Genomic DNA, 24,438 nt, shown 5'->3' on the forward strand with positions numbered 1-24,438 from the left:
AGTCACCGTATTTTTTGGGCTATAAGATGCACCGGACCATAAAACCCACCTAGATTTTGAGGACAAAAATCAGGAAAAAAATAGAACTAAACCTAGGTGCGTCTATGGTGCAGGGGCGTCTTATGGACCTTTTACCCCCCCCCCCCCCCCCCAAAAAAAAAAAATCCTGTCTCTAAGCTACACTACACTAATCCCTGCTGCACCAAACCACTTACACTGCACTACACTACACTGCAATTTACTACACAATAGACACTACACTACACTAACCCCCTCCTGCCCTCCCAACTAAGCTACACTACACTAACAGCACCTATCAGTTCAGCTCTCACCTGACAGCCCCAGAGCTGTACAGCGGCAAGCGGACACTGTGTACAGCAACGTCAGAAGGTTAACCCACGCTGGAGGAGAAGAGGGACGCCTAAGAAGTTGCCGGAGGAGAAGAGGGACACCTGGACAAGTCAGACAGAGAAAGGAGCGCAGTACTAGTTGTGTAAGAATCGCTCCATGCGCATCTCTGCACTTTTTATTTTTTTAACCATCGGACCATAAGACAAGTTTTGGGGAGGAAAAAGGGAGTCTTATGGTTCGAAGAATACGGTAGATCCTACGCTGGAAAAAATTAATTTCCTTAACAACCTCTCGCACCACATTGGTTCCTCTTCATGCCTGTTGCAAAGGTACTCTTCTGCAGACACATTGACTCATGTCTTATAGCATTTCTGAGCTAGTGAATTTTATACAATTAATTGAATTCTTATAACATAAGCTTTATGTCCAGGGTCTGGAGCTAAATATATTACATCATTTTTTAATCTATGAAACTGAAGCTTAATTATAATGATCTATTCTGATAAAGAGAGAAAGCATGTTCACATTTACAAAACCTGAGTTAACATGATAAAAAGACACGTTAATTGTAGAGGTTGAATGAATATTTCTTTTTAGCAGCCAGCAATGTAGAAAAGGCTATGGCATTTAATCCAAATAACACTAAGCTGAAGTTCTTAGCAGCTTTCCTGCTGGGCACTGGGCTCTCCGCTTACTTCCCTCTAATAATAAGTGGCCTGAGAAGTAGCTATAAAATAAACATTCCATATTCACCATGCTACCTGCTGACATTTATACAAGTATTGTAAATACAGCTTTGTCTAAAATTTGAATATTCCTCAGATGACTGCCAAAAGCTTTCATTTAGACAGACAACACAATAGTTAGCTTATAAAAGGTTCTCACTGGGAAATTCAGCAGGGAATCTCGTTTCCACAAATAGCCATTCATATCACTTGGGTGAGGTAAACTGGTCCCGAGCACTAAAACCTTCCTTTAAAATGAACTTACTAAAATTCTTTGCCAGAAGAATGTAGCACGCAACACAGTTCAATGATCCAAAGTCAATGCAATATTCTTACTTTAAAAAAGGAAAAAAACAAACTTGAAAAATGCCTGCTTCTTATTTGTCTGGATATACTACATTGAATTTTAACAATTATCCAAAACCAAATACGCCCTTTTTCTATGCATTTATTCACTGTAGAGTAAAACCTGGTTCTTGGACCACAATAACAAGAATTTCACCATTTAAACATTTGTTTAAAAAAAATCCTGAAGCCCATGAGGTAAGTTTGACCATTGCCAGCAGGGAAGGAATTCTTATTCTTAGGTACCTATTCATGGTACAGTCTTAAAGGGACACTTAAGTCAAACAAAAAAAAATGAGTTTTACTCACCCAGGGCTTCCAATAGCCCCCTGCAGCTGTCCGGTGCCCTCACCGTCTCCCTCCGATCCTCCTGGCCCCGCCGGCAGCCACTTCCTGTTTCGGTGACAGGAGCTGACAGGCTGGGGATGCGAGTGATTCTTCGTGTTCCCAGACACATTAGCACCCTCTATGCTGGTATATGATATATGCTATGGCAGCATAGATAGCGCTATTGTGGCCAGGAACGCGAAGAATCACTCGCGTCCCCAGCCTGTCAGCTCCTGTCACCGAAACAGGAAGTGGCTGCCGGCGGGGCCAGGAGGATCGGAGGGAGACGGCAAGGGAACCGGACAGCTGCAGGGGGGTATTGGAAGCCCCAGGTGAGTAAAACTCATTTTTTTTTTTATTAAGTGTCCCTTTAAACTAGGATGATACTATTTATTAGCTAACTTTACATAATCAGAACTTTTACTGTGAAGGATGTGCCAGGAGGAGATATGTAAAGCGCCAACTTATTCTGTGGCGAACTACAAAGTAAGAAACAAAATGGGGTGTATAATAATGCAAACAATGGTATACACCAATATACAAAATACAAAATTGGTACAAAATTGAATGGATAGAGTGCAGTGTGGAACATTGCAGAAAGAGGTAGTGATACAGGTAACTTAACCTTCTCTGCCATGGTCCTTTCCTTGCACGCATGTGGGTACAGGTTCATCTCTCACAAAACAGTGCTTGCTTATCCTTAGTCAGATGAAGTGAATGGCGTGGATATGAAGTTAGTCCAGCCCAACACATATTTAAATTGGGATTACACTCACATTTCCTCTATGGTCTAAAGAATTAAACATAGCATTAAATGAACCTCAAAAGTGATTTGAGTAGTTTCCAAGGTACTGGAAGTGTTAACACTTAAGCTTTTCAGTCATTTCGCTGCTAATTCATAAGCTTGTTGTTGCCAGCCAGCCAGCCAGCCAGCATTATCAGATAATGCAGAAAGTGTACTACACTATGTAAACAAGGTAGTGCTGCATAGAAAACTTTAGGTGGCCATACATTTCTCGACTTGGCAGCCGATCTAAAATCCAATTCAATAATTATTGGCAAGAGCATGACTGATCAATGATTCAACCAATTTTGGTCCAAAATTGGTCACATGTATCGATCGAACATGCTGGAAAATGTTGGGCCAATGTGCTTGATTGGGTGTGAGGCACTACAAGCGTATTATTATCAAGAGCGATGAACACAACGGAAACATCTCCCCAAATGTTACATGGACTTTTTCCCAGTGCCCATGCATGAATACTTTACCTATGTCACAACGTCCCCCGAGTGTCCGCCAATATGTCTGCATTTGTCACGCCCATGTGCAATACACCGGCGACCACATCGGACCCCAATGAGGATGAAGAGTGCGGACAAAGACACTCAGGGGACAGTGGACAGATAAAGTATTATGCACCGGGGGTCCATCTAACATTTGGGGGGACATGGCTGGGGTGATGAGGTAACAGGGTGGTCAAGAATCGGCCTACAGTTTATGACAGCTGATCTCTCTCCGAACAGATTCTATCAGAGGGAGCTCTGTCTCTTGGTTGATTGGTGACGAAAATCATGTGATGGATGGTCATCTTTACACTTCTTTGTTTGCCCCTTAATTACCTAATTTTACAAGTCCATCTGATAATGTATCCTACAGCCGACAATTATATGTTAGCTTCAGTTAGGTGTAAACATGCATTCAAATGACATCAGACCAGTCTTATAGTGCTCATATTTGTTTTTTGTTTTACTGTGTTTTATGTTTTTTAGCAAAAATGTAATCCCACTTTAAAAACCATTGTCAATTCAAAGCACAGTGGTATGCACCATATTGGTGACAAAAGGTGCTGTCTAGAAAAATTAACCATCAGTTCAAGTTGCAGGGTCAAAGACATTGGCAACATTACAAGATAGCAATCATCATTGATTGCTACAACTTAAAAAAAAAGGATATACCAGTGATGCATGATTACCTGAAAGTGTGCTAGGCATTGATTTTTTAAAGATTGTAAGAGAATTAATGAATAAAAACTCTGCAAGTAAAGTATTTACATACAATTTAGGGTTGGGCCACACGGGCATCTGTGGGACTGCTTGTGGCTCTGAGTAGAAAAGCATATGGCATTGGTTATTGGCATTTTGCCATTGCATCTTGTTTTGACTCCCCTAGTGGGACACAGAAGTGCCAAACATAGCAGATCCTGGATGCTACATGTTGTGTCCAGGATGAGACAAGATGACAGGATCTAACACAAAAAGATATAACCGTCATTTAAAAAGCGCTCCCATTCATTTGAATGCACATTGCTTGATTATGTTTGAATGGCAAATGCCAGAAATGCTACAAATACCCATGTCAACCGGTCCTAACAGCGTATTTCTGTAAGCATCCTAAGTTATTACAGAAAGACTATATAAACACCCTGTACAGTGTAAGCATGGTGATCATGAAAAACAAAAACTGTTCCTGATACGTCAACACAACAATATTCACATCTGTTCAGGAATCTTGTTGCACTCCAGAATTTGCAGTATAAGGTAATCTGATCTCACAGCAAAAACACAAAAAAGATTAATCTTGTTCTTAGCTAAGTGTGACACCAATTAAATATTCAGAGGTAATGTTTCATAATTATTTGCTAAAACGTATTTTAAATTAAATTTTAGCACTGAGTATTATAAATATGTAAGAATATGCTATGCATTCAATTTAAATACCAGTTTATCTTAAAACAAAACCTAATGGGGTCGATTCATAACAGGATGTGCAAAAAAACAAATCTGGTTGGGAAAATACTGCATTCAGTATTTTAGACTTTTGTGTACTAATTCATAAAAATGTTCACAGGTGCGGTAGAAGTTCTGTAAATTACTAAAGCACATTGACAAAAACCTGTTTGTAACAGCAAAAGAGAGTGGAGTGTCTCTTTGTTATTACAAGCTGTTCTTTGCAGTGACGGCATTACAATCGTAAGAGGCATCCCAGACATCCCTTTAGATGTACATGTTTTGTTATAATGCATCTGCTTACTCTGAATCTGTCTATTAGTCTTTCTTAACATTCTATTTAATTGCCACAGCTTAGAAGAACTTCATGAAACGTTACACATGCCATGCTTAGGTGATTTTACCCATTAGCTCCTATGCATCTTCAAACAGGAACCAAAGAGGTTAAACAGCCGAAGGTATTCAGGGAAAGCCTGTTTTGTTCTGTTCACTCTGCTGTTTCCTAGGGTGTTTAAAAGCTTGTCCCGCCTGAGACAGCTGCAGGTCCTATTAGATTCCATCATCCAGACTTGCAGGAGACAGGGGCTGTTTCTATTGGCTCCCTGCTCCTGTCAATCACAGCTCTCACTGCTTCTGCTTGTGAGTCACGGTTCTCAGCACAGTCTCGCACAGACTCCGCACTCTTTTCACCACTTCAAAGCAGATGGTATTGTTTCGTGGTTTAACCACATGTTGTAGGCTTTATAAATTGACATTTACTGACATTTGTTGAGGCATTTACTACATAAGTGGGTAATTTACCTCACTGTTCAGTGATTTCAGCTTTTCATGTGGTAACAGCCTTAATTAATTTACATTTTCCTAAGTGCTCGGTTAAGTCAGCTGTTTTCTGCATTACCGAATGTGATAATGTTTTATAAATTGACCCCAAAGTGGTTAATCTGGGCTGTTATTAAGAAAGCAAAAGACCCACATAGCAGAAGTTTTTGCTATAAAGATCCCAAGCTATATGTCTCATGAGAACAGTATTTACAGTATATGCGTGGGTCTTTTCAACATAGAAGGCATCAAGAGCCATAAAAATGATTCAATCGAGGCTATCATGGATTCAAATCTGCATTGACGCCAATCCAGATAAGCTTGTTTATTCATCTTAAATGAAAATAATTGAAAATATTTCTATATACCTTTTTTTTAATGGCTATAACATGATTTGACAATATGAAAACAATCATTTTGCATATGTATTTTACAATAATAATGTAAATGGATGAAAACATGAGTGACAATAAAATATTAAAGCTCAATTTTGCATGCTCATATTCCAATTTTCTGCATCACTTCCTCTGCACATCTTATCCAACTAGTATTTTAACATGAAATTAATTTTCATTAAACAAATGTCTTCTAAGTCAAAGGAGTTTTAATAATAATCTGATGAAACTGATGCTGCAAAATGAGTTCAGCTGTAATAAGGATTCAGGGAATAGTCAGGTATTCCAAGACTCTTTTAGATGATATAATTACCAAAATGGTGTGCATGTGTGTGTGTGTCTGTGTGTGTGTCTGTGTGTGTGTGGGCACATGCTTAGTTACTGCAATTATACATAAGAGAAAAAAATTGTCAAATGATTTCAGTCTGGAATTCATTACAGTGAGAGACAATATGCATATGCTATTTGAGGTGATAAATAGCTTGCTGCGTGTGAGTGACTTATCACCTGGACATCGCACAAGAGTTACTGGCAAATCCAACTGCTAGATTGACCTGTGCAATGGCTGAGTAAGAGTAGCCAGTTGCCTAAGCATTGCTTATAGCTGCCGTGTGATGAGGAGTGAGATTTTGTGCTGCTGAGCTGACTTTCAGCACCACGGCACTGCTATTTTGCTCCCATATAACTGACGTCCAATTTTAAAAGCAAACAAGCAATATATAATACAAGATCTTAGAACCCATATCAGCTCTGTTTGTTTGCCCTCCTCCCCCCTTTGAAAAAAATCTATGTTCCTTTTTTTTCCCCGGGCTTCAGACTACTTCCCTCTGCCCGGGCAGAGGACGTAGTGAATTATAGGTTTTATTATAAAAGATGCACATTATACAAATAACCAGCTATGAGGTATTGATACCTACATGCTGTGAGGAATTCAGCAAGGGAGAGGAGCCCTTCACAAATCAAGTCTATCCTGAACTGCTGCACTGCTGCTCTGTAGAACTGCTATTATGCACTTCTTAATAGTTTAGGGATGGATTTGTACTTTTCTTAACTGTAGTGCAGATTTAGAAATTCACGCTAAACTGTTGCTATTACCTAGGATTTAAGAAGTTTTTTTATCATCATGCAGAAACGTCCCTCTGCTGGTTAGAACTGTTTAAGAAGAAAAAATTGTTGGTAATGCTTTGATAAATCTGGCCCACAGACCCTATAAAGATTACCGACAAGAGCTTTTTGGTCGGTGATGCACTTCTCTTCAAGCATAAGCGTGGCCATATAGCGCCAGTGCAAGTATGGACATGCCTGTGCTCCCCGGGGACCCTGCAATGGAGCAATGAAGGGCTGACAGAGGAGAAAGGCAAGATGCTACTCTGCTGAAGACATTGCAGGGGCCACAAGGGCACAGTTAAGTTGGGGTGTGATCTGGGGGGTAGTTGGCTCAGGGGCTCTGGAGGGAAATTTGGCTGAAGCAAAGGTACCCTAATGCCACTTTTTGGTCGGGGGGTGTCTGTTGAGGGGCCCCCAGATTGATCTTGCCCGGGGGCCCGGTTGTTATTAGAACTGGCCCTGTCACCAAGCATATAGTGTATAGTCCAATTTCTCACGTAATCCTGCGCTCACATGTATCACCTCCACACTTCCTAATAATATCACTAAAAAAAAGAAAAAGAAAAAACAAACCATAGCATAATACTGTTTTGGTAAAGTTGTCTCTCATTCACAGACTCCCCAGTGCCATTCACCCACTTGTGTATCCGCTAAGAGCTCAGTTATCATAAACCCTCACCATGTGTCATAGCTGCCAGCTCACAGATAGCAATAAAATCCATATGCAGTGAATACTCCTTCCGGGCTGCCCAAACAGTGAAACAAACACCTTCCAGTGCTTAAACCAGGGACAGGGTGTGACAGGTCCTCACCATATATTTTGGCTGCCAAGCAACAGACAGCAAAAAAAGCGCAAACCCACACTCTCAGCTTGCCTCTTCCTGTGTATCAATCTGTTACACCATCACCAGTGGCCTCTCACCTTATTCATTGCTGCCCAAGTTATAAGACAGCAATCACACTTTTATTAATCCCAAGCAGTTTCCACAGCATCTTTTCTGCAGTATGAACCACTATATGCAGATCTCACAGCTTAATATCTAATGCTGCAAACCTAGTGACTGAAGGAGCTTGACATAGTGTAAAACGTATCATTTATTTTAAAGTCTAAAAGTAGTGCACTCATATCTCTTCAGTAAAACCACGCATATCAAAAAGACAGATCCAGCATGTCGACTTGCCCACGCCTGTAGCTCCACCCAACGCGTTTCGTACCTCCATACTCTTCCCAGCCCCTGATGAGTACGGAGGTACAAAACACGATGGGGATACATGTGAGCGCAGGATTACGTGGAGAAATTGTCTCAATGCTACTGCACAGGTACAGCTGCAGCTTGCAGCAGAAGAAGAGCACGACCCCAACCAACTGGAGGGTACCGGGCAGTGGTGGAGGACCAGAGGACAGCATGGAAAGCCTCTGTAGGGTCTCTTTAAACATAATTCCCCTTTCAGTAAATTGTAATCTCACCCTAGGTCTTTTTTAATACAAGGTAGTCTTGGGTTAACCAACAAGATTGGGACTTGTAGGTTCGTTCTTAATCTGAATCTGTTCTTAAGTCAGAACACTGTGCCATCTCTATCCCCTGTACCTCCTCTGTGCCCCCCTGCACCTCCAGTGTCCCCCTCTGTGTCACCTCTGCACTCTGTGCCTGCTTATTCAAGTTTAAAAGCCATTTTTTCTTTGAATTTTTCAAAATTGATTTTCTCAAAAACTACAAGTTCAATTTGAAAAAAAAAAAAAATTTCATTTGTTCCCATGGAAACACAGAATCCATGCCTTTCGTATTGGCGGGTCATGCGTAAGTCCTGGACTACCTGTACAAAGAAGAATATTATCAAGTACATTTCTAATATATGTGGTGGAACATACCTGAAAGCAAGCAATGCAACAGATTTAATATATTTCTATAATGTAAAGAGAATGATCCCATTTACTGCATTATTTCTATGTGACATTGAAACGGGTCATTGCAATTTGACAGTTCCAGTAAGGATGGATAGACTTCCATCTTCCTCTCATCATCTTTAAGAGATTTATACCTAAACATATTCAATGTCATGGATGAAAATGATGAGTATTTTGACCTGGGCTTTGAGTATATGAGGCTGCTATATATAAAAGTATGCAAAACACTTGCAACCTCATTCATGTTATACTACATATCTCTCCTATAACAAGAGAAGATTCCAAAGCACAAATTAAATGTTGGACCACATTTCATAAACTCCATTCTACCATGTACCATGAATTTCTATGGAATGTCGCCTACACTATATATATATATATATATATATATATATATATATATATATATATATATATACTGTATGGTATGTACTTTAGGTACTCTAGGTCTGGAAGTTCATGAAGGGACCAGGAGATGACTGTCTGCTGATGGCCTAATTTTTGCTACCTGAACATCAGGCTTTATGCCTCAAAACACAATTATGTTTTTACGTAAAACATTTTGTTTTTACGTTTTATTTGATTGGCTCTGACATCTACCGGTATTTTAAATATTTGAATGTGTTGATTTTATTTTTATATTTTACTGGAAAATAGCCATACGCATTTTTGTTTTTCATGCCAGCTTGTGAAATACACCATAGGCACAGAAATAATTTCCCTTTCAACTTTGTAGCACTGAAACCTTATCAGCAATCTTTTTCTGAGACATATACAGTAATAAGTCTTTGCTTTTATTTATTTTCCAGTACAGTGGGCTGAATTCAACAAGCTGTTTCATGAGCTCATTTGCATAGATAACTCTTCTTCTCATCAAGATAACTACTTTCTCTCCAAGAAATGGGGGAAGGGAACAAGCAGAGACCAAAGGGGACTGCCTATTCACATAAGTACAATGGGCGAGAGACACATACAGAATTAGAAACCCTTATCAGATGCCCAGATGAGTGTGGCAAAAAGCAGAAATGCTAACACTGTTGAATGGCAGATTCAGCCAACAAAGAAGATAAGAGTTTCTGAATCGGTGTGTATCTCTCACCCATTGCACTTCTATGCACAGGGAGTGTTCTTTGGTCTCTGCTTGTTCCCGTTCCTCTTCTCAGTATTTTTTTTACAGCTGAAAGATACTGTACTCTGGATTTCTTGAACTTGTGCTCCTCTATGGGGGTTTTGTCAACACACAATTGTCTTTCTGCTAGAAAACAGAAAGGGACTTCAGAAAGTCGTAGTAGGACTAGTACTATATAGTATGTACCTGTGTTTATCTCTCATCATGCCACGTATCACTTTAAAGTGGACCTGAACTCTTGCAAAGGACAGGAGGAAATCATAAAGGAATGCGACCTGTCTGAATGTATTAGAGAGTTTAGCCTGTCTAATTCCCACTGAACTGTGACTAATCACAACTGGAATTGGTCTCTCAGCTGTGCCAGCTGACTGCCTAGCTAATTTGTGAACACAGGATGTTAACCCTATGTCTGCTTCCATGAAAGCAGGAAATAGACACACTGCAGATTTATTGCAGGATTTGTACCAGCTGTAACAAAAAATGTTTTTCATTAAAGGTGCTGCTGCTTATCTTTAAGAGCAGAGAAGAAGTTCTGAGTTCAGGTCCTTCTCTTAGTCTATACTTCACGCTAAGCTATGGCAATAACCAATACTCACCATATTTTAACTTCCTGATCAGCTTTGTATGGTGGTTGCACCTACACTTCCAGTCACAACTGTATTCTTTCATGTTTAGAAGGCCACACCAGGAATATAGCTGTTATGAACAAAGTCTTACTGCTAGTTTCAATTGTTTAGTTTAAGTCTGGTTTACTTTAAGTAAACTGATTTGAACTGTCACTGTTACAGAAGTTATTAACAATCAACCATTGATGGTATTTTACAGCACATAAGCCTCTAAAATCTCAACCGAGAGAAAAAAATGATTTAGCTCATAAGGAAAAAAAATGCAATTACACTGCATGTCTGCCACTTTCAATTATTTTGCTATTCCCATGCGCTTTTGGGTCAGTAAACAGTAGAGATTTAGCAAATAAAGTTTGTGTTATATTTAAACCGAATGTGAAATATTAGATGACAAAACTAATGAAAGTATTTCAATACCGCACTGATATTTGGTAGCCTAATGGGACTTTATGATTAGATCTCAAGTCTGTACACTACAGTCCTCCAAGTAGTTGTCCTATTTCATTTTCAATTGTTTTTTTTCCTACAGACAAAACTGTCATCTTCATGATTAGAGCTTAGCTTCTATCTATTCTCATATCGGCTGAACAGATATGAAAAATAAAAGGGTGAGAATTAAATTAATATTGATTCTGGCTCAGGCAAAATCCTCAGCAATATAAAAAAGTAAAACATTCATACTACACAAGACTATACGCCTCGTTTACTAAGTCATCTTTGGTAATCCACAGGGTCCTCAGTAGGGTTACACTAAGGCTACTCTCACACAGCTGAGTTGCATTGTTTTGGAAAATATAATCACATGACAAATGAAATGCTATTATACTGTAATGATAAGTTAATGATGGTGCTTTAGCAGCAGTAAGGAATTCAGTGAAATAATGTGATGTATGCAGTGAAGCATACTTTTCATGAACTGTATGCTTCAGTGCATGCTTCGCATTGTGCACATAACACATCATGCGACTTTTATGCTCAGTTGTGTTGTGATCCTATTTATATAGGGTACACAATGCAATGCCCCAGTGTGCCTTAGTGATCTAGCAAAGTAGCCTAACCTGGGTAATATTGAAACATGGTGATAGCTGCTGAGAGGTTTGTGAATTGTGTTACTACAAATAGAGAACATTGCAGCATTGCAGCGCAATGAACAACATACTTGTATCACAATATAACAATTGCCATTCCACACTGATCCACGTACAACTGCTGCAATGATTCCCCGCTGAATAATGCACAATGTAATGTCATTTGCTTCAGGTTCACTGTGGACAGGCAGAAGTTGTTTATTAGATGGATTCTTGCTTTGACATTCCACAGTTTGCATATCGCCAAAATATTTTGAAATCTCATCTATGTAAACAAGACAATAAACAGCAATCAGCTAAAAGGAATACTGTAGGGGGGTCGGGGGAAAATGAGTTGAACTTACCCGTGGCTTGTTATGGTCCCCCGCAGACATTCTGTGCCCGCGCAGCCACTCACCGATGCTCCGGCCCCGCCTCTGGCTCACTTCTGGAATTTCTGACTTTAAAGTCAGAAAACCCCCGCGCCTGCGTTGCCGTGTCCTCGTTCCCGCTGATGTCATCAGGAGTGTATAGCACAAGCCCAGTATGGTCTGTGCCTGCGCAGTACGCTCCTGGTGACATCAGGGGAAGCGAGGACACGGCAACGCAGGCGCAGGGGTTTTCTGACTTTAAAGTCTGAAATTCCAGAAGTGAACCAGAGGTGGGGCCAGTGCATCGGTGAGTGGTTGCGCGGGCACAGGATGCCTGCGGGGGACCATTAGAAGCCCCGGGTAAGTTCAACTCATTTTCCCCCGACCCCCCTACAGTATCCCTTTAACCATTTCTGCCGCTGGGACATGAGCTTCACGTCTGCAGCGGTAGCTGCTACAGCCGCAGGGATGCGATAGTCATGTGCCTGCAGTTTGGGGGGCTGTGTGCGCAATTGTGTGGGCAGAAGCCCATAATCGCAATGTTGCCGGCAACAGTGGGGATTGGTGGCAGGGGACAACTGTCCCCTAAGCAAAGCCGTACATGTCCGCTGAGAATGATCATTGTTTTTGTTCAGAAACAGTGATCATTCTTAAATTGTGGTGCCGCGCTGTCTTCTGCTCGCTCATTTCCACTGTGCCTGACGCTGATCATTAGATTAATAAATGGGAACTTTATTCCCATTCATTAATCTCCCCTTTAGGCCACTGTGATGCAGGCATCAATGAAATGCTTTCAAGTTCTGGGGGAGTGTTTTGAAGGGGATTACGCACGTGCATCCCCGCTTCAGTGAGCTCAGCCAGAAGTCTGCCAGTGGTGAACTGGCAGCAGTCTACCAGTTTGCAGCTAGCAGACTAAAAAAAAAAAAGAAACGTCCATTTATTTTCATTGCACAGCACTGCGATCTAATGCAGCGCTGTATTGGGGACTGCCCTGTCACTCGGCTGTCCCCTTGAGTGGCATGGAAATAGATCCTTCTCATAGGCTGATGCCTATGAGAGGAAATCTCCTGTGATTGGCTCTAAGGGGGAGGGAAGGAGGGGAGGGGAAAAAATACACATATTTATTTTTTTTAAAAAGAAGGCATGGTAGTATTTTTTTTATAATTTATTCCTTCTTTTTTAAAAAATAAATAAATCTCTGTTAGTGGGCAGAAAAGAGGGGGATTCATTTGTATGCTACATCATAATGCTCTGCAGCAAGCCGTTAAAGCTGCAGAGCACTGAATTGTAAAAAATGGCCTGGTCACTAGGGGGTGTAAGCTTGTGCTCTTCAAGTGGTTAAGCGTACTTATTGTATGCTTATAGTAAGTATTGCCCAAGGACATCTTGTGGCCAAATAGTAAAATAACACTTATAGGCATTAGGGAATAAATGTTTTAATATGTATGTATGTCAAGAGGGTAGATTATTATTAAATAATGGACTAGAAATTAGTGATGGACGTAAAACTGAAAAAAATGCACCTTTAATTCCAAATAAAATATTGTCACCATACATTATACTAGGGATATAATTTTAACAATGCAATAACTGGAACATATGGGCAAATAAATAATTATGGTAGCATGTATTATTTTAAAACTATAATGTATGAAAAGTGAGAAATAACACATTTTTTCAATTTTTTTTTCTTGTTATTCCCGTTAAAATGCATTTAGAACAAAATAATTCTTAGCATAATGTACCACCCAAACAAAGCCTAATTGGTGGAGAAAAACAAAACAAAATGTAAATCATTTCATTGTGATCAGTATTGATAAAGTCATTGGGGCGCTGAAATGTGAAAATTCCTCTCGTCCATAAGGGGTAAAATACCCTCAGGCTTAAATGGTTAAAGAAAACTTGAAGTGAGATATATACAGTTCCATTATCTTTTAAAAAGTGCAACTTGTCTGGCTGTTATACCGATCCTCTGTCCATAAGCCTTGTACACATGCTAGTTGGTTCCTGGCTGAGAAGGCTGGTTAGGGATATCTATACTGAGACTCTAGTGTGTACAGGTAGTTCCCGGTTAACAAACGAGATAGGGACTGTAGGTTTGTTCTTAACCTGAATCTGTTCTTAAATTGGAACTGTGTGCTATCTCTGTCCCCTGTACCTCCTCTGTGCCCCCCTGTGCCTCTAGTGCCCCCCTCTGTGTCACATCTGTCCTCTGTACCTGCTTACACAAGTTTAAAAGCCATTTGTTCTTTGAATTTTTTAAAATCGATTTTCTCAAAAACTACAAGTCCAACTTGAAAAAAAAATTTTTTGACTTGTTCCCATGGAATCACAGAAACTATGCCTTTTGTATTGGTGGGTCGTTCGTAAGTTGGGCATTCGTAAGTCGGGGACTACCTGTATACAGCATCCCCAAGGCTACACCGAGATTTCTGGAGTGAGATCATGTCAGCCAAGTGCTCACCTCCTTACCTCTCCTGCTGGGAACCACTCCATCTTGCACTACTCTTTCATCCGTCCTGCCCCTCTATAGCAATAGAATGCATCATGTAAGCTGTAGCCTTGCAACACATCTGTACAGCCCTGGACCCCAGACTGTTGCCTGAGAGATCTAAATCCCTGCAGAGCAGCAATATTCGTGTGTGTGTGTGTGTGTGTGTGTGTGTGCGTGCGTGCGTGCGTGTGTGTGTGTGTGTGTGTCTGTGTGTGTGTGTCTGTGCGTGTTGTGTGTTGTGTGTGTGTGTGTGTGTGTGTGTGTGTGCGTGCGTGCGTGCGTGTGTGTGTGTGTGTGTGCACACCTTTAATGCTTTGTGAATCACTGAAGCTAAGCAGGTGTGTAGATTTGTGGCTTTGATGCCCTTATCTACCATGACTCCACTAGCAGCATGTCTGTTTGTGAGTCAAAGATTGCTAAGTTCCAATAACAGCAAGACATCCAGGCAGCTCACGGTTTTCAACTGGGAATAAAAATGACAGCCTCCATACGCCTCTCATTTCAGGATTACTGCTATCCCCTGAGCAGTTCATCATAATGGTGGACGATAAATGATGAGAGGTTGATATGAGTAATTGCACTTGCACATTGACCTTTGCAGTATTAAACAAACTGAAATAATATTTGTTTGTGCAGAATGGCTCCCTGCATCATGTCCCTGAGTTATAAGAAGTAAAATAAATATTTGCATGCATACTATCAGCATAGGAGTTTCTTAGCTAATGCTGGACTCAAGCAATGCATGGTGCATTTCATTAAACTGTAAAACAACTGTTTAATAGTTTGTAAAAACATTTACCTTGCTGGACAAAGGATCCGTACACAAACCACATAGAGTTGTAAAGTGTTGTGGAAGTCATTGATCCCATCTGCAGACGTGGAGGATTAAGCCAGTTCAATAGGTAGACGAGGAGTCCCACTAACAGCACAGTTCCAGCAATACAGGCCCACAGAGACAGGTCAAATGGTGCAAGGCAGGCAAACATGTCCACTGTGTGCTCTGCTTTTTTCAGCAGTACTCCCACTGAATAGTCCATATAGCGTGTTGTGAAGTCAACTACATTCTCTCGGTCGGGTGTGATAGTCAAGGCAGAAATACCCATGTCAGCTCTCTGTAATAACACAAGAAACAAAAAAAATATATGTGTATTATGATATTAAAATAAAAGAAAAAAAAATCATACTAGCAAAAAAAAAAGAAATAAATTAGTAGTTAAATTACTCAGTGATTTTATTATTATTTATTATTTATTGAATTTATAAAATGCCAACATATTACGCAGCGCTGGACAATAAATATATACAATGATACAAGGATGACAGACATAACAAGGTCATACAACATAGAACAGAAAGAGGTGGGTTTTGAGGGCTTGCTTGAATGAGTTGAAAGAGGGAGCAAGTCTGATGGGTGGTGGAAGGGCATTCCAAAGGGTGGTGGCTGCTCTTGAGAAATTCTGCAGGCGGGCATGGGAGTGAGAAATGCGTGGGGTAATGAGGCGAAGGTCGTTGGAGGATCGGAGGGGGCGACCTGGTGTATACCTGTGAACAAGCTCCGAGATGTAGGTAGGGCAGGTTTTGTGCACAGATTTATACGCCAGGCATAGAATCTTGAAACTTATCCTGAAACGGATAGGGAGCCAGTGCAGGGATTCACAAAGGGGAGATGTGGATGCAGAGCGGTGCGAAGAATGGATGAGTCTTGCAGCCGCGTTCATCACTGATTGAAGGGGGCAGTGCGTTTCAGGGGGAGGCCAGAAAGGAGGGTGTTACAGTAATCAAGGCGGGAGATGATGAGGGCATGGATGAGCAGTTTGGTTGTGTTCGGAGTTATTTGTAATAGTGCCTGTGTGGGTAGAACTAGAATCATCTTAAAATGCACCTTTTATGGGGGAACTATGGCAGCATCCACTGCTGACCTACTTCTGAAAATACAAGCCACCTGGATATTACACTGTCATTTGGTCATAGCACTTTTGCTCTCATGCAATTCTATTTTTCTCCTAGAATACAGTATATATTTTTCATCTTCTGTTTAAAATAACTTTTCATAACTCTGCAATTAAAAAGAGTACCAAAAAGTAGGTAAAAAGTACTGTCAAAATGATTCTGATTATTTTCTCACTTGCTTGTGATGGTTGATAGGAATTTTATTGATTAACTTTGGAGAAAACTTAAGTGAATCTGTGAATTAAATAAGGCCCTCTATGAGCAACTCACCTGCTAAAAACCATTAGGACCCCTTTTCAGTTACCGTAACTTTTCTCCTGATTGAGTTATCTCTCAGGAGATTTTTTTTTCATATTATCTAAAACATACCTTGTTACCACTGAACAGTTGAAAAAGTACTAAACAGAGGGTAAAAATTTAATGTCAAACCTATTAATATGCTATTAACTTTTTCTTCTAGATCAGAGGTCCCCAACCCTGTTTTCAAGACCCACCAACAGTACAAATTTTGCAGAAAACCATAAACATGCACATGTGAGATAATTAGTGTCTCAGCAGAACTGATTAACTACCTCTGTGGATTTTCACAAAACATGCACTGTTGGTGGACCTTGAGGACAGGGTTGGGGAACACTGTATAATCTAGGTGATATTTTCAAACTTGTCAATAAAATGGCTTTCCTTTGGGCACTCTGGTTTCCTCCCACATCACATTTTAAAAACATACAGATATGTTAATTGGCTTGCCCCTAAATTGGCCCTAGACTATGATACATACACTACACAATACATACATAGACATTTGACTATGGTAGGGATTAGATTGTGAGTTAAGTGAAAAGACAATATACTCTGTACAGCGCTGCGGAAGATGTCGGCGTTATATAAATACTAAATAATAATAATACATATAATAATTAATACATGTCTACGCAAGATCCTTGTGGTTTTCTTCAGACTAAAGCCTTGTTCCAGATCATTGTAAAGACAGTGGCCTCAATTCACGGAGCATTATCAAACGTTTATCAAACACTTTACCAAACGTTTGATAATTTACCTCATGGGTAAAATCTCACTAAGGTGTTATATATTTGTTGAACGTTTTATCGGTAAAACATTCGATAAATATATAACACCTTAGTGAATTTAAAATGAGATTTTACCCATGAGGTAAATTATCAAACGTTTGATAAAGTGTTTGATAAACGTTTGATAATGCTCCGTGAATTGAGGCCAGTGAGTATGTACAGGTAGTCATAAATGGCTAAAGGGGGTGTTGCTTAATCTCTACTGCATCTAAATTAGCAGATTCTATCCAAGCAACAGTTTTCAGCTGCATGGTAACTATTTGATAGGTGAGCACCAATCAGCTGCCTGGCCAATTGACAAGACACAGAACATTTATATTGTGCTTTTCTCCTGACAGACTTAAAGCACCAGAGCTGCAATAACTAGGGCAGGCTCAGCAGGCAGTACTAGTGTTAGATAGTCTTGCCCAAGGTTTCCTTACTGAATAGGCATTGGCTTACTGAACAGGAAGTGCCAACATTTGGACCCTGGTCTCCAGTGTTAGAGACAGAGCCCTTAACTAGTACAATATCCAGCCTCTGCTACATAATTTAGACTCACTGATGATTACACTTACTTAGAACATGTTGTAAAGTGCAGTTATTGAAATTCTACTTTGGGAAAGAGCAAAGGTTGGGTATTGCTTTTTTGGTCAGTCATTTATTCTTTCAGTTTCCTAAGACTTAATAAGGCCTAATCCCAAACCCCCTGCTACAGTAAAGCCCTGCTGCCAATCTATGGCTGCCAGATGTTAATTGTGCCCATTGACCATTGTGCCTTTACTTGTGAAAGGTAGCAATCAATAAGATAACCAGTACAGATAACATACAGTATATATATATATATATATATATATATATATATATATATATATATATATGTACAATATTTCTGTAACAGCTGACCCTGTTCCCATCTTCCTCGGGCCCTTTCACACTGCATCAGTTGCATTGCAAAATGATTCTGCATGTCAACTCACTGCCGATACAATTCAATGAGCCAGTTCACATCTCCGCATTGTAACAGATCGCATTTGTCTAACTCACTGCATGCAGGCTTTGAATTAAAGTCTATGTCCAGTTACCCTGCAGTTCACACACATGAGAATGCATGCGTTATGCAATGTGCACAGTGTGAATCTCCTCCAGATCTCCCTCTACCCTTAAAGAGGAACTCCGACCAAGAATTTAACTTTATCCCAGTCAGTAGCTGATACCCCCTTTTACATGAGAAATCTATTCCTTTTCACAAACAGACCATCAGGGGGCGCTGTATGACTGATATTGTGGTGAAACCCCTCCCACAAGAAACTCTGAGGACCATGGTACTCCTGGCAGTTTCCTGTCTGTGAACCTTGTTGCATTGTGGGAAATAGCTGTTTTCAGCTGTTTCCAACTGCCAAAAAGGCATGCCGCAGCTACATCACCTGCCAACAGTAAAAATGTCACCATGTGATAAATGTCAGAATGTAAATCAGGGATTTAAAATATTTTACAATGGGCAAACACTGACTATCATTTATACATAATTATTGTAAAAATGAAGCACTTTTTTATTACATTATTCTCTCTCTTTAACAACTTTTCTGCATTTGCTTACTATGACTGGTGGCTCAACTGACCAACTGCTTAGCACTGCAGCTCAATCAGCTCATAAGCCCTTGGCTGCACACATTTAATTGATCACATGAACAATGCTAGATTTGGTTCTGTGTTCTCTGCGGCTGTCACATGTTATTGTAAGCCACTCAATAAGATTATTACATATGCTTGACCAAAGCTTACATGTTTTTCAGCTTGTTGCCATGCTAAAACTTTCATGGCTGACTAGACAGCTGTAATCACTTTTTGTATTTTCCACATGTTTTTTTGTTTCATAAATATTCTGGGTAATGCACAGCAGCAAAACATCCAGAGCTAGAATAAAGAAGTCTGGGGTTCTAAGGGACCACACATAATCAGAATTACGCCTGTTGAAATGTCTGAGCGCGCCAGCAGATATTTGTCATGAAAAAGTCAAGAAACTAGAATCAAATTATTCTCACTGCTTGTTAATGGCAATTGCAATTTAAGCATGAAACAAGCTACCGGTGCAAATTAAATAACTGTTTAAATTGCTGCAGCCAAACACTGAAATTACCTGGAAAACAGCATGAACCTGCCTGAGAATTGCATTAAAATGAAACCCCATAGTTTTGCTCATGTCAACCTATCATCCTGTGAGAAATGTTACTGCACCTTCAGTACACTCCTCAAAGTTATAAATAACTTGGAGAATAATATTCATTTTATAAGAAACAGACATAATCACACAATGGCACAGATTGATCAGCCAAGCAAACCATCTATTTTACTTGTTATGCAATGAATTTATTAAAGAACTATTTAAATGCAAATGCGAATTTGGCACAAGCAGTTACAGAAAAGTGATCACTATTAAAGGAAAAGGATAATCTGCCTAATTTTCAAGTTTGCATCTACATTTAATATAAAGGGAACATGATTAGCAAGGGCAGACATTAAACCGATACACTTTTGCTTCTCATACTTGTTCACACTGCTTCCCTGTGAAAAGGAACATGCAGTGGGATAACTAAGTAGCTTGGGGCCACAGTGCGAGTTTTACATGAGGCCCCAAGCACTCTAATTTATATGGATCCCGAAAACCTGTCAAAGACAGCTACGGTGTCAGAGAGGTGTATTCAGTGTCTACCAAGCACATTCAGGGCAGGTACATTACATACACAGCCCATTGGGTCAACCTGGTGACCGATGGCAAGCAGGGAGTACGTGGCTGGGCAGCGGACCAACTTGTGACACCTCCACGGCTTGCAGGCAGGCCTCCTGCCACCTCCTCTCCTCCTGCTACATCCTCTTCGCTGTCGTCCTCCTCCTCCTCCTTGGCTGAGTGGCAGTTCAACTCTACTGGTGCTGCGATCTCCTCTCCAGCTACACAGCCCCAGCTCCCCAGGGCCTATGCTGCATGCCAGGTACAACGGTGTCACGCCATCTTAGACATGTCTTGCCTCAAAGCGGAGAGTCACACTGGACCAGCTCTCCTGACTGCTCTTAACAAACAGGTGGATCAGTGGCTGACTCTGCACCAGCTGGAGATCGGCAACGTGGTGTGTGACAATGGCAGCAACCTCATTTCCGCATTTAATTTAGGAAAGCTGACACATGTACCCTACATGGCACATGTGCTGAATCTAGTCATTCAAAGATTTGTGTCAAAGTACCCAAGCTTAGAGGACATCCTGAAGCTGGCCAGGAAGTTGTGTGGGCATTTCAGGCGGTCTTATACCGCCATGGCACGCTTTGTGGACATTCAGCGGTAAAACAAGTTGCCAGTGAGACAGCTCACTTGCGATAGCCAAATTCGATCCTCCTTATGTTCTCTCGCCTGCTAGAACAGGAGAAAGCCGTCACCCAGTACCTCTACAATTTCAGTAGAAGGACACAATCTGGGGAGATGGGGATGTTCTGGCCCAACAACTGGACATGGATGCGAAATGTATGCAGGCTCATGCAGCCGTTTGAGGAGGTGACCAACCTGGTGAGTCGCAGTGAAGGCACCATCAGCGACTTGATCCTGTTCGCTTACTTCCTGGAGCATGCCATGCGTAGAGTGGTGGATCAAGCTGTGGAGGAGCGTGAAGAGGAACAGTTATGGGAGGAAGTGTTATGGGATCAATTCTCATCAAAACCCGATGTTTCCTCAACACCTGCAGCAGCACAGAGGGGGGAGGAGGAGGAAGAGTCATGTGGGGAAGAGGAGTCAGACTCGGATGATGAGGAAGGTGTTTCTTTAGAAAAGAAGGAGGCGGCGGCAGAAGAACAACCGCAGCAGGCATCGCAGGGGGCTTGTGCTGCTCAACACTCCGTGGTATTGTTCGTGGCTAGGAGGAGGAGAAGGACTTACCTGACGTCACTGAGCAAGAGCAAGAGGAGATAGATAGTACGTCTGGATCCAACTTTGCACAGATGGTGTCTTTCAGCTGTCCAGCCTGGTGAGGGACCCCCGTCTAAAAAACTCAAGGGGAATGAGCTGTACTGGGTGGTCACGCTACTAGACCCTCGGCATAGGCACAAAGTGGCAGACATGTTACCAAGTCTCCTGAAGGCAGAAAGGATGCAGCACTTGCAGAACAAGCTGGCAACTATGCTTTACAATGCGTTTAAGGGTGATGTCACAGCACAATGCAATAAAGGTACCACTGCCAGTAATCCTTCTCCCATGTCCATGCAGGCAAGGACAGGACGCTCCAGCGATCTCATGGTGATGTCGGACATGCGGACATTCTTTAGTCCAGCGCCTCGCCTTAGCGCTTCTGAATCCACCCTCCACCAATGCCTGGACCGGCAGGTAGCCAAATACCTGGCCTTAAGTGTGGATGTAGACACTGTGAGCAACGATGAACCCTTGGACTACTGGGCGCGGAGGCTTGATCTGTGGCCAGAGCTGTCCCAATTTGCCATCCAACTTCTGTCTTGCCCTGCCTCAAGCGTCCTCTCAGACAGCGGCCACTATAATAATTTTGCTGGTGCGTGTACATGCCTGCCTAATTTTTCTGGCTGCACTGCAGCTGCAACAACAAAACAAAAGGCATGTACATGTGCCAATTCCCCTTCGTGATTATTACCTTGCCTCGGTGAAGGGGCTTGCATATCACAATGAAGCAATGACGGCTCTATGTGTGTCTCGGGGGGGCACACCCACGATAATAATGTTGTTTCTTCATTGTGGACAGACTAAATTTGATCAGCTTGACAGTCACTGTTCTGTCATTCAGCTACCTCAGCCCAGCGACCATATGGGCTGGAAAACCGCCATCACCTGCACTCTCGTCATGGTGCGCACCAGTCCAGCATGTCCGTCACTACACAAACAGCTGTTTGCAGTCACTGCATACCTTTCACTGCATTTGTGACTACACATTGTATCATACCTGGCAGTCAGTGCATACCTTTCACTTGAATGGATGGCAGACTTGCCCTCCATAACAGATTCTCGTTACAGGTAGTAAAGTCGATCAGTGTCATATACAGCAGGGCCTCGAAAGTCCTCCTGTATTGTTATCTTTGGTCACTACCTCGGGACGTGCATGCCATGCCTGCTGCCTTCCTTGGATGTGTGGTAGCGGTTCCTTCTCCTTTGCCCACAGCGTGCCTGCTGCCTTCCTTTGATGTGTGGTGGTGGTAGCCATTTCTTAGGCTCCCACTCCAGACCGGAATCGAACCCTGATTCCCCGGCCATTACCCGTGGTCACTCACAATGGCAGACTTGTCCTCCATAACAGATTCTCTTTGCAGGTACTGAACAGCAAGCAGAACAAGTATTTAAAAAAATAGATGTAAGCTTTAACAATGGTAGAGAAAGAACCATCGAAAGTTGATAAGGCAGTCAGACATTACCTGATACCACTGAGGAAGAGCAATCTCGCCATAGTGCGCACCAGTCCAGCACGGCCGTCACAACACAAACAGCTGCTTGCGGTGCGTTACACAGTGAGTTTGGTGTGTCAGTGTAAAGCAGTACTCTAATTACACTACCTGATTGATGTATACACATGCAAGATGTTTTAAAGCACTTTAGGCCTACAATTTAGCATTCAATGTGATTTCTGCCCTTAAAACGCTGCTTTGCGTCAAATCCACATTTTTCCCTGGGACTTTTGGCGTCTGTCCCACTCCACCATGCCCCCTACCGGTGTTAGACCCCTTGAAACATCTTTTACATCACTTTTCTGGCCAGCATAAGTGCTTCTAGTTTTCAAAGTTCGCCTCCCCCTTGAAGTCTATTGCGGTTCGCGAAAATGCGCGCAAACCGAACTTTCACGGAAGTTTAAATAGATTTCCATTCTGAATTAATTAAAACTAGAGCTTAGTTAATAATTTTGGCACATTTGGATCCAATTTACTTTTTCTTATAGGTGATATTTCACATTTATCAATAAAATGCCTTTTAAGCCACCAACAAGCAAGAAAACACTAAGGGCTCGATTTACTAAGCGGTGCAAAGTGTTAGCACCGTGGTGAAAAGGCCCTCTTCACGCCTAAAGTCACTTTAGGCATGATAAGAAGGGCTTCGCGCGAAGTTTCCGCGCGTAAAGTTTTGCGCGCGCTCCCGCGTGCGTGCGCGCGAAGCGCCCCGCACTTCGCGCGATGCGCCCATTAAACCCTATGGGACTTTGCGCGCGCGCCTGTGCGGGTGCGCGCGCAAAACTTTACGCGCGATAACTTCGCGCGAAGTGCAGGCAAAAACGGTGCTAACTCAGTGGTGAAGAGGTCATCACGCCTAAAGTCCTTTAGGCGTGATAACTGGGTTAGCACCGCTTGGTGAATCGAGCCCTAAGAATATTATTGACAGTACATTTTCACCTACTTTTTGGTACTTTTTTAGTAGCAGATTGTTGAAAAGTAATTTTAAACAGAAGATGAAAAATTAGGGAAAAAAAGTGAATTAGACTGAGCCCATTGGGCCTGATTCACAAAGCGGTGATAACTCAGTTATCACGCCTAAAAGACTTTAGGCATGATAACCTTTGCACCACACCGGTGAAAAGCCAGTTTAGGCGTGATAAGTTTAGGCATGATAAGTTTAGGTGTGATAAGTTTAGGCATGCTAAGTTTAGATAAGTGTAGATTGCTTGCAAAGTCCCGCACGCAAAGCAGCGCCATTAAACTCTATGCGAAGTGCACCAGACTTTGCTAGCGCAAAACTTTTGATCAGCTGTGCACTGCGGTGCTAACGCAGTTGGTGCTTAAACTTATCATGCCTAAACTTATCACACCTAAACTTATCATGCCTAAATTTATCACACCTAAACTTATCACACCTAAACTTATCATGCCTAAACTGAGTTTAGGCGTGATAAAGGGCTTTTCACCAGGGTGCTAACTGTTAGCACCGCTTTGTGAATCAGGCCCTTTGTGTGGTAACCTATGGGGCAGCTTAACCCAGCACCACCTAGTAACCCAAGTGGAATCAGCTTGCTTACTTAAAGGGAAAAACTTTTTTTGGGAGGAAAT

The 24,438-nt window shown here is 41.6% G+C and overlaps 1 protein-coding gene across 2 annotated transcripts in view; it reads right to left on the minus strand.

Moving 5' to 3' along the window:
• The window catches only part of GRID2 (glutamate ionotropic receptor delta type subunit 2), a 724,654-nt gene that overhangs the window by 230,586 nt on the left and 469,630 nt on the right, over nucleotides 1-24,438 (minus strand). For both annotated transcript variants that reach the window (XM_068270973.1, XM_068270982.1), the window contains exon 9: nucleotides 15,189-15,501. In XM_068270973.1, coding sequence (XP_068127074.1) covers nucleotides 15,189-15,501 — 313 coding nt within the window. The remainder of the gene's footprint in view (nucleotides 1-15,188; nucleotides 15,502-24,438) is intronic.

The sequence above is a fragment of the Hyperolius riggenbachi genome, chromosome 1 (genome assembly GCF_040937935.1).
Source record: "Hyperolius riggenbachi isolate aHypRig1 chromosome 1, aHypRig1.pri, whole genome shotgun sequence".
NCBI lineage: Eukaryota > Metazoa > Chordata > Amphibia > Anura > Hyperoliidae > Hyperolius > Hyperolius riggenbachi.